This window comes from Bactrocera neohumeralis, chromosome 2, assembly GCF_024586455.1.
Source record: "Bactrocera neohumeralis isolate Rockhampton chromosome 2, APGP_CSIRO_Bneo_wtdbg2-racon-allhic-juicebox.fasta_v2, whole genome shotgun sequence".
Taxonomy (NCBI): Eukaryota; Metazoa; Arthropoda; class Insecta; order Diptera; family Tephritidae; genus Bactrocera; species Bactrocera neohumeralis.
The window spans coordinates 33,187,984-33,204,591 of NC_065919.1; the positions used below are offsets into that span (position 1 = coordinate 33,187,984).

The 16,608-nt window shown below is 33.5% G+C and overlaps 1 protein-coding gene across 12 annotated transcripts in view; it reads right to left on the minus strand.

Moving 5' to 3' along the window:
- The window catches only part of LOC126763529 (uncharacterized), a 51,919-nt gene that overhangs the window by 23,918 nt on the left and 11,393 nt on the right, over window positions 1–16,608 (minus strand). Inside the window, exons 1-2 of one of the 12 annotated variants that reach the window (XM_050481193.1) lie at window positions 6,094–6,235; window positions 4,221–4,443 (exon numbers count right to left, since the gene is read on the minus strand). The exons of 7 other annotated variants lie outside the window; for them this stretch is intronic. In XM_050481193.1, the coding sequence (XP_050337150.1) occupies window positions 4,221–4,314 (94 nt within the window). In that variant the 5' untranslated portion in view covers window positions 4,315–4,443; window positions 6,094–6,235. Of the gene's footprint in view, window positions 1–4,220; window positions 5,731–5,777; window positions 6,236–16,608 lie in introns of those variants that run through there. 4 more of the 12 variants (XM_050481174.1, XM_050481165.1, XM_050481184.1 and 1 more) reach the window with 4 other exon arrangements.

Below are 16,608 nucleotides of genomic sequence, written 5' to 3' on the forward strand. Positions count from 1 at the left end.
CTCTCCTTAGCAACTTTGTTGCGAGAGTATAAAAATATTACTTTTTTAAATATATTAAAAATATTATTTTTTTAAATACAGTTATCTAGATGAAGGAAGTAATGGTTCACTATTGAATTAGACTAAACCACTTTGCATTTATCTTTGAGAGAATTAAAAATATCAAGATTTAAAGTCACTTTGTAATCAAGGAAAATAATTGAAAAAGGGTTACAGTATGAATACCTTAGTCTTAACAAATATATTCAAGTGGAGATTTAAATGAAACAGATGAAGATGATTAACGATATTTTCGTTATACATTGTATATGTTTAAATTACTATTGCTGTTATAATTGTTGGAATTAAATAAAAGAAAATTGACAAACACAGGTAAAATTGTATGAAATTCACTAGCGTTAGGATGCTTAGCATACATGCCGTTGCAAAACATTTCACATCTGGGCTCTAGGGCGGCTGCGGACGTTGGGATGCCGGCCTTGGTTAGGTAGCTGTTCACAAGAAAGGCGGTGTGAGCCGGAGCGTTATCGTGGTGCAACTTCCAATCGGCTGCGATGTCTTGTCGGACGCGATTGACCATTCGTTTGTGTCTCTTGACGACTTCTACGTAAAACTTGGCATTCACGGTTTGTCCAAGAGGAAAAAATTCATGGTGGACGATGCCTTTGATGTCAAAAAAGGCAATGAGCATCGTTTTCACTTTGGATTTGCTCATTCATCAGCGGCCTCTTCCCGGCCCTCCAAAAAGGCCTGGTGCCACCGAAACACACCACTTCTTGCCAAAGCAACATCTTGGTAAGCCTGCTTTATCATATCAAACTTCTCTGTCGCAGATTTACTGAGTTTCACATAGACACATTTCACATTTAATCGCGTACCTCTGATCTAACGAACGCTGCATTTTCGGCTTGCACCACTCACAAAAACACGTCGCGCGAAAATGTTTGTCCTCACTCTCCAGGTGCTCGGAAACAACGCCCTCTACCGAATCGAGTCGGTCCGCGCAAGTTCCGAAGTGCAGACGCGGTGGAAGAAAATCAGTCCTATTACTTTCCGGACAAACCCTGTATCTACTCGATTTTATTCTATTTAAATACTTTTTCACCACGAGTTAAATATTCTACTCGGATAGAATATATGCATTTTCTTTATATAGGTAGAACTGTTAACTCGGGCCGATTTTATTAAAAAGTTTACCAAACTTTGTTATACTATTTTCATCCACACTTTAATTTTTCAGCAAATTAAAAGTCGATGTAATGAACGCGAATGACAGAAATATAAAATAAGTGTACTGCAGTATGATATATTTCGAAATGAAAAAAGTTTCGCGTAGTAGCCCTCACATCAATTCTATTCAAAATACACCTCGAGCAGTATATTTGCCGTTGATGTTTATAGGTTTTACCCTGGTAGAATATAACAGAATACAAATTCAGCATACACATGAAAAGACAGATGCTTTTCAAGGTGCAACTAATAATCTACATATCCCTTTCATTATTTATTCACATCGTCACCTGAAATGCAAAATAACGTAACAACATTTTCGGAAATTTACAGTGGCATGAATGAAACACGTAATAAAATGGAACATGAGTGAAACAAAATTTTAATATTGGTTAAAACTAGTTTGTATTTGATCGGAGAACCAGAAAATGTTGAACATATGTAATATTATGTAAGTAATTTGAAGTAGTGAAGCGTAATCTATAAGACATTCAATTTCGAATTTGTTGATGATACGTTATTTTGCATTTCAGGTGACGACATACTCTTTCGTAAGTTGCTACATTTCCTACCTCATCTTCTGGCTACAAAGAAATTGTCCCAAAACTTTTTTAAATTAACTAACACTTACAACGAGGGCAAGACGAAATATCATCAAACAAACAGTTGTCGCACTCGTGACTTGGCTTCTACGTCACTGTTGACAGTCATAACTTTGAAATCGTAGATAATTTCGTCTATCTTAGAAACAGTATTAACGCCAATAACATTGTCACCCTCGAAATCCAACGCAGAATAACTCTTGCCAACAGGTAAGCTACTTCGGACTGAGTAGGCAATCGAGAAGTAAAATCCTATCTAGACGAAAAAAGACCAAACTCTATAAGTTACTCATTATTCCCGTTCTGCTATATGGGACAGAGGCATGGACGATGACAACATCTAATGAGTCGACGAGTTTTCGAGAGAAAGATCAGGTGGAGAAGGACATGGCTACACTTGTTATCTCGAATCGGCGCCAAATTACGTCTATAACCGAATAAGCGGTGTCTACGCCAATAAAGAAGAAGAACAACTTTCGTATGTACATATGTATTTATAATTATTTTTTCTAAAATATTCTTGATTCCACTTGATGCTGCTTGTGACCTAATTTTGCTTAGGATAGTCAGCTTAAACAAAAAAAAAAAAACAAATATATACTTGAGACATAAACATACTACATATGTACATATCACAGATCTGCATTGGTGCACCGCAACTACAATTACAATGCACATGCATATCAAAAAATTATGCGGTGTTTTTTTACTTGTTTCGTTTGAGCGTTGTTTCTATGCGATACCAAAAAGTAAGTTTCAGCTTTTGAGATGGTAAACTTTTTACTCTTGTGAGCGACCACCGCATACACATTGTACATGCTAAAAGAAACCCCTAAATTTTTGGTCACAAGTGATCTCGCATTGGTTCTTTTTTTTGTGTTACTTGATTTTGTTGTTTCATATACACGAATCGAACCGTTTGTTTTCAAACCAGCGATAGAAAACAACTTTGAGTCACTAGCGCTCAGCTCATACATGATTTGCTTTTGAACGTTCGCATCTGCAGAAAATACCCGTAAATGATTCACACTCATACTTCAATGATTGAAATGTTCGGGTTGTTTACCATCCCCTCTACACTTACATATTTACTCGGTGAACTTCTGTTTTATTTTAAATACATATGTATGTACACATGTATGTATAAAAAAAGACCATATGCTGACAGATTTCATTTGATGCTGTACTCGTAGCTTCCTCGCAGTTACACATTAATTCGATTCGAGCAATCGTCGCAACGCTATGAACTGACATGATACGATTTCAACCGAAGTCAGTCATATCGTTTACTCGATCGTGATTGCCGAAGAACGGATTGTTCATGTTGCATCAAATCAGTTGACGCTGGTCGGTACTCGAATTGATCAACAATGTTGACTATGAAAACTGAATTGATTTGATTGTGTTTTTGGCACGACTGTTTGTTCTGATTTAATTATACTAGTTGCAGCTCTCTGGTGCTTACATCTAGCTAACAAAAGTAAATACAGGTTGAAATGAGCCAAAGCAGCGGTAACCTTCGAAGTATGGTCTTGCATATTGTCATTCTTCTATGTGACATTCGCCTAGGCTGATTGTGCTTATGTATTCTGTTTGACAGTATAAGAATATCAGAGCTGAAAAAAGTACCAAAACAGAATAAGCGAGAATGCGCGCATAAAAGACAATGTTCAATAACACTACATAAGTATGTACATATGTTTGGTGTCTTATTAAATTGTTGTACGAAAAATTAAACATATTTCGGTTATAGGAAGGTCTGGACTGATTTCATTTGCCTTTGGTATTAAACTAAATATTGCTCAAGAAAATTTACTGATATATTCGGCATAAAGTCAATAGTACAACGAAATACATACTCGTACATATGTTTATACGGTCGCGGGCATAAACATATATTGACCGATATAACCAGCTTTTAGGAATACCTCACAAATTTTTTATCTGTATCATTATTGAAAAAATTATTAAGTGAAAGTACCTGATGAAACTTAAAATTGAGCGGCATATGGAAAGTAGGAGGGGTTTTAGTCGCCCATTTTCAAGCTTTAACATAAGTATGAGTATAAGGAATATTATGTGTCAAATCTGGGTATATGCTTTTAAATAAAAAGGGAAGGGTATTTTCAATGAAAACAGATTTTTTCAGGAGTTATTGGAATGCCACCGACTCTTTTTAAAATTAGACTGAAAACCTTGCCTTACAAAAATATTTTTCTCTGTAAAAACATGTTTTTTTTTAACTCATAATTTCGATATCAATTTTTTATGTTACCTTAAAAACACAACCATATATACATATATGCATATGTATAGATATATACATGAAAGCAAAAATAAAAACGTACTTTACATACATATCTATAATGTAAGTAAAAGACTACTTACCCAAGGGATCTACTCTTAATATGATATCTGCCTGTGTCGCGTTAATTACACAGAGCGATAAAAGAACCAAAACCTTTGCTTTTGAATAATTCATTATACTCGCGAGTGAGTACGATCCATGCTATCACTTGAAAAGGTTATTGGTAACACTAAACTTTGAATTATTTTGGATTCTTATATAAGTCAAGTGCATATTATCTCTTGAATATACACTGCGGGCACACTACTTAAAAACAGATATATATACAGTATGTATGTTTGTTCAAATTTATTATATAAAGTAGCCTTCATACTACTTATGCTATGCATATATTCACAGAGAATTAATAATCCCAATACATTTTACCAAGATTGAAGAAAAACTTTCAAACTTTCGTAGGAATTGTAAATAAAGTTTTCTTTCGTTAATGACGTTACGATCCCATATAGTTATTTTTCTATCTCATGTACTATGTATACTCGAAAATGTAGAGGGAAAGATCTGTCGTGACCTCTCTTTCAATTATTCTCAGGATATTATGGTAAGTACATAGTTATATCCAAAATTAATAGGAACACAGCTCATTCGGATTTCTTTTAGTCTTTTTATTTCAATATACACGATTTTCAAATCACATTTATACACTTATTTGTTAAAATCCTGCCTGCATTAACTGTATATTAATGCATTTATACTTATTCTCAGACCCAGGGGAACCTATGTACATATGCACATTACATCTCCTTCGAAATATCTAGTAACATTTAAAAAAATGTTTTAAAAAAAGGTGTACAACATTTTAACACCTCTTCCCTAAAAACTGGATTAAGGTGAAGATAGATTATCTGTAGATAGCTGCGCATATATTTTTTCAATAATCTTATTATTGTATAGCATTAATAAAATAGTTTATATCGTCTGAGATGTATATACATATATATCTCTTCAGTGCTACCAATCACATTGAGTCATACCATAGTATGTTGGAAAGGTGAGATTTTAAACTTCATTTAAACAAAAAATAATAATTTCGGGGAAGTTGAAAAAAGTTACAGTTGTTCAAAAATTAGTGAAAATAACGAAACAATTCGCTACATTTTGAAATTTTTCTATAAAAAAGGAAGAATGCCACGCAAGCCCACCAATGATATATGTATGTACATATGTGAAGTTTACGGTTCGCTCGCTTCCGTTCTGGAAATTTCGAAATTTCGATTTAAACTGAAGAAAGCTTCACACTTATGGAATAATGTCTCTAGCCGAGAAATAGCAAATAGTGGTCGACTAAAATGGTACATATTTGTTTATTTCTTTATTAGTATAAATATAAAAAAATAAGTTGAAGTTTGATTAGAAATATGAAAAGACTTTTTCGAATACCCAATATATGTATGTATATATGTAGGACACTTCGTTTTGTCTTTGCAATTAATTAGATGGGCGCGTGTTTTATAAACACCGAATAAACACTAAGTATCTATGTATTATATAAATACAGTAATCGAGTATAACCGACAACTGTTATATTGTTCAAACCGATAGAAAAATTCACTAGCATAGATGCACTTTGCACATACGTATGTATATATTTATGTAGACAACAACTTCATATTACGCCTTGGCGGCAACTTCTTAAACGTGAGGAATTTCAGGGTGCTTCTTGGCGACAAGCAATATATGCTTGATGCATAAATAAAAAGCTATAAATACGACTAAGTGGACGTGTTGTGGTTTGATATGAGTTGTGTCGGTGGGATGTGCTGCGGTATTCCAAAGTGCAGGCATTTATCCATTAGCACACACTAGTGGTTCGAAACAATTTTAAACGCAGAGTTTTTGGGTGCGTATGCGGTCACGAATAGGTACAATAGCCAACATCACATTATCACACACATAATTGCTCATTAAGCTTGGCAGCCGAAGATGTACTAGTTGTCTCGCTGACGGTGCGATATAAAATAAGCACTTGGATATATTTTTCTATCACTGCCCAAAATTTCTTACAGAACCGCGCAACACACAACCACTTTCTAAATGCCCCGATTTTCGACTGATGCATCGTGTGCCAACGATTTAAATGCCGACCGAAAGTACTTTGATATCTAGAGAAATTTCCTACAAATGAAACATTTTCTCTTCAAATAATTGGAGTCCTTTCACGTGACTAAATTTAGGAGAGAACATTATTTTATGAGAGAAAATAACCCTCAAGAACAGGCGATATGTACACACAGAGAATTTGTTAAAATTGCAATTCTCTTAGATATCCAACCACTAAATATTATGCTCTGAACACATAGAGAGCGACAGACATCAAGTAACATCTGTCAAATAATTAAAACTGCACTACATAACTGGGTCCATAAGAACGTGTGTATTTTAATATTTGACAGATGTCGCTTGATGTCTGTCGTTCTCTATGTGTTCGGAACATTAGTTGAGTTGTAATGAAACTCTTATACCCAAATTGTATACATACATACATACGTATGAAAATGTACTCCTAGGAACATCTATCCATTAGTATAGGCCTGATGTGAGTATGCTGGAGTATTTATACATATGAAAACTAACAATGGATCTTACACATCTTCAGAAATATTATTGTTACATGAGAATTGTATATTCATATGTATATACAGCATTTATATAACATACCTGATGAAACACATACACATACATATATTCACAGGTACTTGTATATGCATATATGTATGTATGTATAAGTTCAGCAAAAATGTCCACTACATATTAGATCAAACTACCGGACATTCATCCATACATACTTATGTACATACATACTTATGTTTGCATACATGGGCGCATGTGTGAATGTGTATATTGACATTCTTGTACATGGCACGCACAAACACACAGTTTAGCAAACAATTCAGCGACATTATAAACAGGAAATACATACATATATATGCACACATGTATATATCTAGGACATATGGGGTAAATATCCTCAACTATTTTTGAAATACACATGTACATAAGTGTCTATCTATGTAGATATGTATGTATGTATGTATGTAAAAATAAAATATGTTAAAATCTTGTATTATTTTTATTTGAATCATGTAATATCTCCTTCAGAATCTTTGCTGTAGTAACAATTAAGTTTGGAATGCTGAAATTCCATAAATTGTATTAACTTTTATCTAAGATCTTCTTTAACATAATTATTCAATATTTTTCGCTCTTTGATAACCGAGTTTATACGAGTTCCGAGAAAATAATATAGTATAATATATTAATTATACTTATGTACATATAAACAACATATTTCTTAAATTCTTCTTCATAAATATAAGGTATAAATGTAAGATCATGAACTGAAGTAAATGATTAAATTAAATCCAAAAATTTGGTATATACATACTATGTACATACATATTAATAGCTAATACTGTGGGCTATAATACATATGTATGTATGTACATGGCGGTGGTATAAAGAAATCATTTTAAATATTTTTGGCAAACTTTATTCTTTCTTTATTGTTTGTAAGTCTTAGTAGAAAACTTACCATTGATGTTGCTAGTTCTGTGTCCCTCATTCAGAGTTTATAATATTTATTTTCTTTAAAAACATTTGAGGGGCACTTCGGTGCTAAAAAAGTAAAGTTTAAATAAGCGTAGCACTAAACACACCATACTTTTCTTGAAATCCGGAACATTTCAACTCACATGTTTTATCTGATGTTAAAAGTAGCAAATATTATAGTGGGAACTTGATTTATTTGCCATAATACAACGGCAATAATAAAATATTTGCCAAGAAAACTTATAACGATGTAGTGGTCTGAAGAGAAAAGTGAGTGCGATTTTGTCCCAAAAAAGCTCTTGATTATATGTACATATGTTCTCTATATAGTGGAAAAAATGAAAAGCTTATTAAGTTTAAAAGTTTCTTAGAGGAAAATGTTATAAGTATACAATTATGAGTGCATACTAGTGTATATATCGTGATGTAATGAATTTAACAGCCCTATTCTGAGAAAAGCTCACCACATGAGGTGAAAAGCACTTTGCTGTGAACCAGTTATTTTAAAAAAACAAACAGGACAAAATAAAGAAGTGGACAACCAAGAAAAGTGAGTAATTTATTAATTTTATTTATTAAATTTGGTGCATATATTATAATTTCATTTCTTTTTAGGATTTCAAAATGCGAAAGAACAACTCAGCAGCAGCTGCAGCATTACAGGGTATTATTTCAACATAAAGATCTTTTTATCCGCACATGTATTATGCGTATGTATGTATTATGTATTAAAATACATACATATTTACAAATGAAATTTTGTCTAAATTATTTAAACATAAATATGTATATGTCTTTTTATTCATACTTAGGAGGAAGTAAAATGTACAAACATCTAAGGTTACATATTTATTGAAATAGACAATTATAAATTTGTGAGGTAATTGTGAACTTTAGAGCTTTTGAAATCACCTTAGCATACGGAAAACCTTACAACAGTGAGGGTGGAGATTTTTGTGAGTGCATGAGAATAGGGCTGTAAGAATGCGCATCTCTACAATGGCAATGTTGATTTCTAACAATCTGTCAAATACATTGTCATTAATGTTGGCAATGTTCTTTTGTGTTCGGATGGATCGAGCTAATATAGTGTATATTTGAGGTCTTGAACCGTTTAAAAATTTTATGAGGATGACAATGTATCTGGAGAATGAAAGTGGAAATCTACTTTTTTCTACAAATATATTTTTTGGTAAAATAAGATTTCATATTTCAAGACTTAAATAATTGTTACATAATGTTTATTTACCAATTCAATAATTAAGTATTATATTTACATATTGTAACGGATTTCTCGATGAATCGTCCACTTTGTAAGTCACCCATGGGCTTGATTATTAAATAAAAATCTCTATTTAAAAACTGTACACTTATCTTTAATTATAATCACAAAACTTTAACGCCTTACTACACATTATCGAATTAACAACTTCTTACTTATGTATGTCTCATTTATTCTTAACACAGCAGCACTCTTACTACCACGGTGCCTTCTGCACAATTTGGCAAAAGATTGTTACGAAAACGCTGTCTAGTTGATTCTGATAATTTATCGTCGATTCGATTTTGTTCTCTATCATCCGTGTTTATCATATTATACTAGCAACTATTATTAAAATCTTAGTCATCTATATTTGTACAAGTTTTTTTAAATTTATATTTTGAATATTACTTCGCTAAATTTCAGTTTACGCAGCAGAAGAAAATGATGGCATCGCGACCGAAACTTCGCGTTTGCATCTAATCATCTAAATGGTTGTTCGTTGAGAGCAATGGATAACATGAACTATATTTAGACATCAATTGTTAAACATTAGCAATGAGCAATCTCCATTGACAATATTGCTATCAATGCAGATTTTTAGCAATCTTAAATTACCTGTCGAGATGCCTCGTAATGAGTTTTTCTATGTTAGTTTTTTCATTTTTGAATTCATTACGTCATCTGCTGTATCTTGTTGCTATCTTCCTGGTTTCATATGTTTGTATGTTAAACAAACGTTTAATTTGTTTACAGAATTCTAGGTATTTACATAGCTTCTTCCGTATGTTTTCGGAAAATGGAGGCGGGTGTAGAAGTTCACGCAAGTGAGGAAAATTCTATGAAAACCATTCACTTGGAAGTGGCCAGAAACGATTCTTTTACATATGGCTTAAGCAGCTCACGACTTTCGGTAGACCAAATATCCTCTGGGTAGCCAAAGAACATCCGTTTAAGGCGAGCTGAATTGGGAAGGCAACCCATTCCTCTTAAGGGCTATGTGCTGAGTTTGGGGCCCACCACGTAAAATGAGAACAAAACAACAGTCTCGAAAGAGAAACCCTTTTGATGACGACCATGGCAAACGCATTAAGGATCCGAATTTGGTATCCCCGCAAAACTAATACGGCTTTGTAAACTAACGTTGAGCAATACCAAAAGCTCCGTCAGAATCAGAAACGAACCTCTCCTAGCCGTTCAGTACCGAATGAGGTTTCAGACAAGGCAACTCCCTATCGTGCGACTTCTTCAATTCACTGTTGGAGAAAATAATTCGAACTGCAAAACTTAATCAAGCATGTACAGTTTTTTATAAGAGTGTACAGCTGCTGGCGTATGCAGATGATATTGATATCATTGAATTCAACAACCGCGCCATTAGTTTAGCTTTCTCCAGACTGGATAAGAATGCAAAGCAAATGGGTCTAGCAGTGAACGAGGGCAAGGCGAAATATCTCCTGCCATCAAACAAACAGTCGTCGCACTCGCGACTTGGCTCTCACGTCGCTGTTGACAGTCATAACTTTGAAGTCGTAGATAATTTCGTCTATCTTGGAACCAGTATAAACACCACCAACAATGTCAGCCTGGAAATCCAACGCAGAATAACTCTTGCCAACAGGTGCTACCTCGAACTTAGTAGGCAATTTAGAAATAAAGTCTTCTCTCGACAAACAAAAACCAAACTCTATAAGTCACTCATAATTCCCGTCCTGCTATGGTGCAGAGGCATGGACGATGACAACCGTTTTTCGAATTTTCGAGTAAAAGGTTCTGCGGAAGATTTGTGGTCCTTTGCGGATTGGCAATGGCGAATATCGCATTAGATGGAACGGTGAGCTGTATGAGATATACGACGACATTGACATTGTTTTAGCAAACTATGCTCCAGCTCTGAAAGTATTCGATGCAGTATCCGCCGGAGGAAGCAGAGGAAGAGGAAGAATTCCACTCCGTTGGAAAGATCAGGAGGAAAAGGATCTGGCTGCACTTGGTATCTCAAATTGGTGCCAAATTGCTAAAAGAAGAAACGATTGGCGCGCTGTTGTTAACTCGGCTATAACCGTGTAAGCGGTGTCTACGCCATTAAAAAAGATGAAAAAAATGGTTTGCCGATTTATATTTTTAAATATCTTTCATATTGGAACATGGAGTATTTTCCCAGTGGTTTTCACCAACTTGCCCTAGCTTACGGTTTGCTCTTTATTGCAAATAAAAGAGTTTTAAACCCAAGTTTGTATATGTGTTATTATAGCAAATTTTTTAAGTTCGTCGCAAAGGTTAACAGCAAACTTTTTCAAATCTTAATTTTCGTGAGAGCTAAAGCATTTCAACTGAAAGTTCCACAGTCTAACACATAGATGGCGCTACTAGGATTAAATTTAACCTTCAAAAGGCATGTGTATAACTTTTGGTATTGTGAAAAAATTTATAAAAAGGAATTTCACGTCTTTATAAAATTTCGCGTTTTGAAGGGAAAAGTACAGTTGAAGCAAAAACTTGGCTGATGACGAGTTTTCGGACATTGCCTCAGGAAAATCAACCATCAAGGATTGGTATGCTAAGTTTAGATGTGGTGTAATGAGCATCGAAGACAGTGAAGGCTGTGCACGCTCAAAAGAAGTTGTTAACGACGAAAACATTAAAAAATTCCGCAAAATAATTTTGAATGGCCGTAAAATGAAGTTGTTCGAGATAGCAGCCACTCTAAAGATATCAACTAAACTTTTATACATTCAGAAATATTTTACCATTAAAAAGGAAGTCCCATCAACAGCCACTATTATAAAGCGGTTTTGGACTCTTTGATGGACGAAGTCGCTGAAAACGACCGCATTGTAAGAGAAAAAACTTTTCACAAGACAATGCACTGTGTCACAAGTCAGTGAAAACACTGGCATCCGTGCATGGGCTTCCAACTGCTTCCGCGTCGACCAAATTACCCAGATTTAGCTCCCGGCGACTATTTCCAGATCTTAGATTTCAAAAGAACGCTCAAAATGTACAAAAAAGGTGTCGAAAAGTTGGAGATTCGCTACAATCAGTATACAACCTTTAAAGCGAACTATGTTCTTTTACGCTGTCACATTTGGATACAGTTTATTATACCCTGAACAGGGTATATTAAGATTTTTACGAAGTTTGTAACACCCAGAAGGAATCGTCGGAGACCCTATAAAGCATATACATATATAAATGATCAGTATATCGAGCTGAGTCGATTTAGCCATGTCCGTCTGCCTGTCTGTATATATACGAACTAGTCCGTCAGTTTTTAAGATATCGTTTTGAAATTTTGCAAACGTCATTTTCTCTTCAAGAAGCTGCTCATTTGTCGGAACGGCCGATATCGGACCACTATGACATATATCATGATCAAATGAGCAGCTTCTTGAAGAGAAAATGACGTTTGCAAAATTTCAAAACGATATCTTAAAAACTGACGGACTAGTTCGTATATATACAGACAGACAGACGGACATGGCTAAATCGACTCAGCTCGATATACTGATCATTTATATATGTATATGCTTTATAGGGTCTCCGACGATTCCTTCTGGGTGTTACAAACTTCGTGACAAACTTAATATACCCTGTTCAGGATATAAAAAGTACGAGTTCATAGATGGGCGTAATCGGGCCATTAACACGCCCATAACTAATCACTAAAGAAAGAAATAAAACTCTAGTTTGGCACAGGAGATCGCAGCAGCAAGAGGCACCTGTGGACAAAAAATTTTGAATAAGTGGGCGTGGCGCCGCCCCATAATAAGTTTAATGTATTTATCTCCTAAGCCACTAAAGCTACAACTACCAAATTCGCCCAGCACGAATATTATAAGAACTCCTACAAACAGTGTGAAAATGGATGAAATCAGAGGAAAACCCCGCTCACTCTTAATATAACGGTACTGTTCAAAACTACAAAAAGCGCGATAAATCAATAACAGAATGCGCCGGGGTAAATATTGGACGATGGGCTTGGCACAGCCCACTTTTTGTTGAATTCCCATATCTCGACACACGGCTGACCGATTTCGACAAAATTTGGTACGTGGTATTCCTCTCATACACAATAATTGCGTTTTCTTCCCATATAGCGCAATTTTAAATTCCACTTAATTGATTTCCAGTAAACAAATCAAGAAGCAATTAATATAACGGGATTAAACTTGGCACGAATAATATCTTTAGTGTGTATCACCTTATGAACAAAAATTTTTTCAATCCAATATAAACGGAACATTGTAATTTTGTATTATATTATTATTTATTTTTGGTTAAGTTTCAAATATTGATGATAATTGAAATAATAATTTTTTTTATAACACATTCATTCATTTTTACATTGTCGACATATTCTCGAATTGACAGCGCCTTAGTGCGACAAAATCAAATAAAAACAGAATACAGGTGAAAAAGCAATAAAAGAAAACTATTATTTGGATTGTACCTGCTTACTGATAAGGGGGCTCCAAAACAAAACGGCTATATGTGAATTTTAATTTAAATTAATAATAAATTTTTTGACAAAAATAAAACAATATTAATGCCGAAGTTAAAATTTTTTCAGCAGTTTTCATATCTTCTTATTTCTTATTAAAACACATTTTATTCTTGGGGTCAAAAAACAGCATTTTTATATTTTTTGTTCAGTTGTAATGACTTTGATCGAGTCCGAAATTTAAATAGTCAGATAAGTGCTTACATATGTATGTATGTTTGAAATAAACAAAACATGCGTATATATGTACATAAGTATATAACTCTCGCATTTTCATAAATTTGTGTACATCTATGTATAAACTGTTTTATGTTATTTAGCGTTTAACCATTATAAGTACACATGACAATGAGTATTGGTTGCAATTCAATACACTTCCAAAAATTATTGTAGGCAATTTGCTGTAATAAATTGTTTAGTTTGTTTTAGTAAAATAGCAAAAGGCCTTTTCTCTCAGTAGAATGATTGAATACGTGTTCAGTTTTCATTATGTTTCGGTTGAATTTCGCTCCTGTAAAAAGACTTAAACTTTGGTTAAATATCTGTTCTTTCATGTTTATCAGCTAACTATTGATAATAGGAAATAGTGTTAACAGCGAAATTATAAAAATATACTTTCATGTCCCCAAAATCGGAGAAGGGTACTATGGTAATAATAAAAAATTTACGTAAAATATACATCAGTGGAGGTATCAACAAAAAATCGTCAAAAATTGTTTATTTGACAACACATTCACGTATTAAATAAAATAATATACCATGGATTTTTGAGCATAGTTTTCGGTCACTTGCTTCTGGAAATTGCTAGGAGAAATTGCTTGTGAGAAGCAGTTAATGGATCGATTCATATAGTCCGCTACTGTCATAGAATCAGAGTGCAGAAAAAAATTTTTACTCGAATTTAGAAGACTTTACGAAGTAACATCAATATTAAAAATATTTTCGAAGGAAATTTTTTCTGTAGAAAAAATAAATTTATGTTAGTGTAAAATTAGATTCATCTATGTTTCATATATAATCAAATAATAAAGTTAAATATGTTAATCTTTGGGTGTGCTTATGCATTATTTAATTTCAGAGCAATTGTAAAAAGTGGACAAAGGTTCATGCTAACACAACTCAAAGACATATACAAATACTTGCACGCATTAAATGCAAATAATTTTTATTTAGATGTAACTAATTTAATTGTCTCGGAAAGGTCATTACTCTTAGTTTTAGACCCCATATGTGCCTGTTATTTACATATCTACCCTGCAGGAAATGTTTATGAGATATTATAAGCGGATTTCATATACATAGGTGCATATGAAAAATATGTGGAATGAGCAGTGGAGTAGTACGTAACCAAGGGCCCTGGGGCAAATTAAAAAATGGGACCCCACTGCTATGTAAATTGATTAGGTTTTATCAAATAAAAGTATGAACTATACAAATATTTTAAAAATGCTAAGCTACTTAAACTTTTTTAGTGCACTGCGTGGCAGGTAAGAAAAAGTAACAACATAAATTTGTAATTAAATATTTGGTGTAAGTTTGGCTAATAAAACGAAATAGAGAAGATTCAATGGTTTATTATATAAAGGTCGGGCCTACCAACTGGCTAAATAACCATTATATTTACAATTATTTCCTAGCTTTATAGTGGAATTCTGTAAGCAGTCTCTAGTCACTATTTGAGACATTTTGAGGTAAAGTCTCAATTTGTGACGAGTTACTATTCACTAAACAGTCTCTAGCGTTAGTTTCAAAATATTTACTCAAATTTGAGACCTGATAGTTAGCAGGTCACAAAACTAAAAAAAAGGACTCTTGTTTGCCATCATAGAGATCATGATAGATATTAATCGATTGTCTTTTTTTATATTTTGTAAGCAACACAAACACGAAATGGTTACAAATAAATCAATTTTACATAAATTTCGTAAATATTATGAAACAAAGTCAACATATGTACATATATTTTAAATTTTATCGGTAATTATGTTTTTTCACTATGTTATTGAAAATTTAATATTTGTTATCGACATATTTATTTTTATTCAAGTGTAAAAACATCTGTGAATAATGAAATGTAATAGATTTTGTGACTGTCACTTGCAGAATAGCAAAATCGTCTTAAGTCACAAAAATTGTCTCTAACTTAAAATCTCAAATTTAGAGACTTGAGACTGTAACGCAGTACAGAATAGCAGGTTAGTTTTCGCAAAAGTATCAATGACTTCGTTTAAACCTAGGCTTGATGCGGTTTTGTTTTTAAGTGCTATTAGCGATAAAAGTCGGGGTCGAGTAAGACCTCGCCCAAATTTAAGGTCGCAGTTTTGTAGAGTTTTGGCTGCATAATTAATGCTGTTCAATACACTGTGCATGAAAGCGCGAAGCAACACGAACTCGATTTAGAATTTTTGTTTTAAAACTCTCTGCTTCAAAACGCTCACCTTTATTGGGACTCTTTAGAACTATTTCTAATAATGCTTTGAAAATATCAAAACAACGAAGTTTTATTGTAGACCTGAATTTTTGTACCTATTGCAGGTGACTTGCATTTTTTCACGATATTTATAGATTTGACACAATTTATTGACTAAACGGTCATCAATATGAGTGTTAAAATCAAATAAAATTGAACTACTATATTGACCATTATTATTGACATCAGTTTACTTACTCCTGATACAGCATTAACCGTTCTCGAAAAATATCTTAACCCGAATTCACAAAAAACGCACATCGGCGAATAATAAAACGCACATATCACTATCCATTAAATTGACAACACTGTCAACAGAAAGAATTTAGAGGAATTCACTGGGCATACATTTTGAATTTCTCTCAAATGAATTGTCATAATGTATACAACGATTTGAGGGACCCTAGCCTAGACCCTAGGTAGCTACGCCACTGGGAGTGAGGTACTGAGGTCGCCTTATTGTGTGGATTATATCTAAATAATGGTTAAATCCTCTGCCGAAAAACTAAATGTCAGCTTAATTAAAAAATTGCTTGTGTTTATTTAAAACCCATTAAACAAATTATTATATAATTTATGTATGTATATGCATATATTCCAGTTTATATACAACAATATAATAAT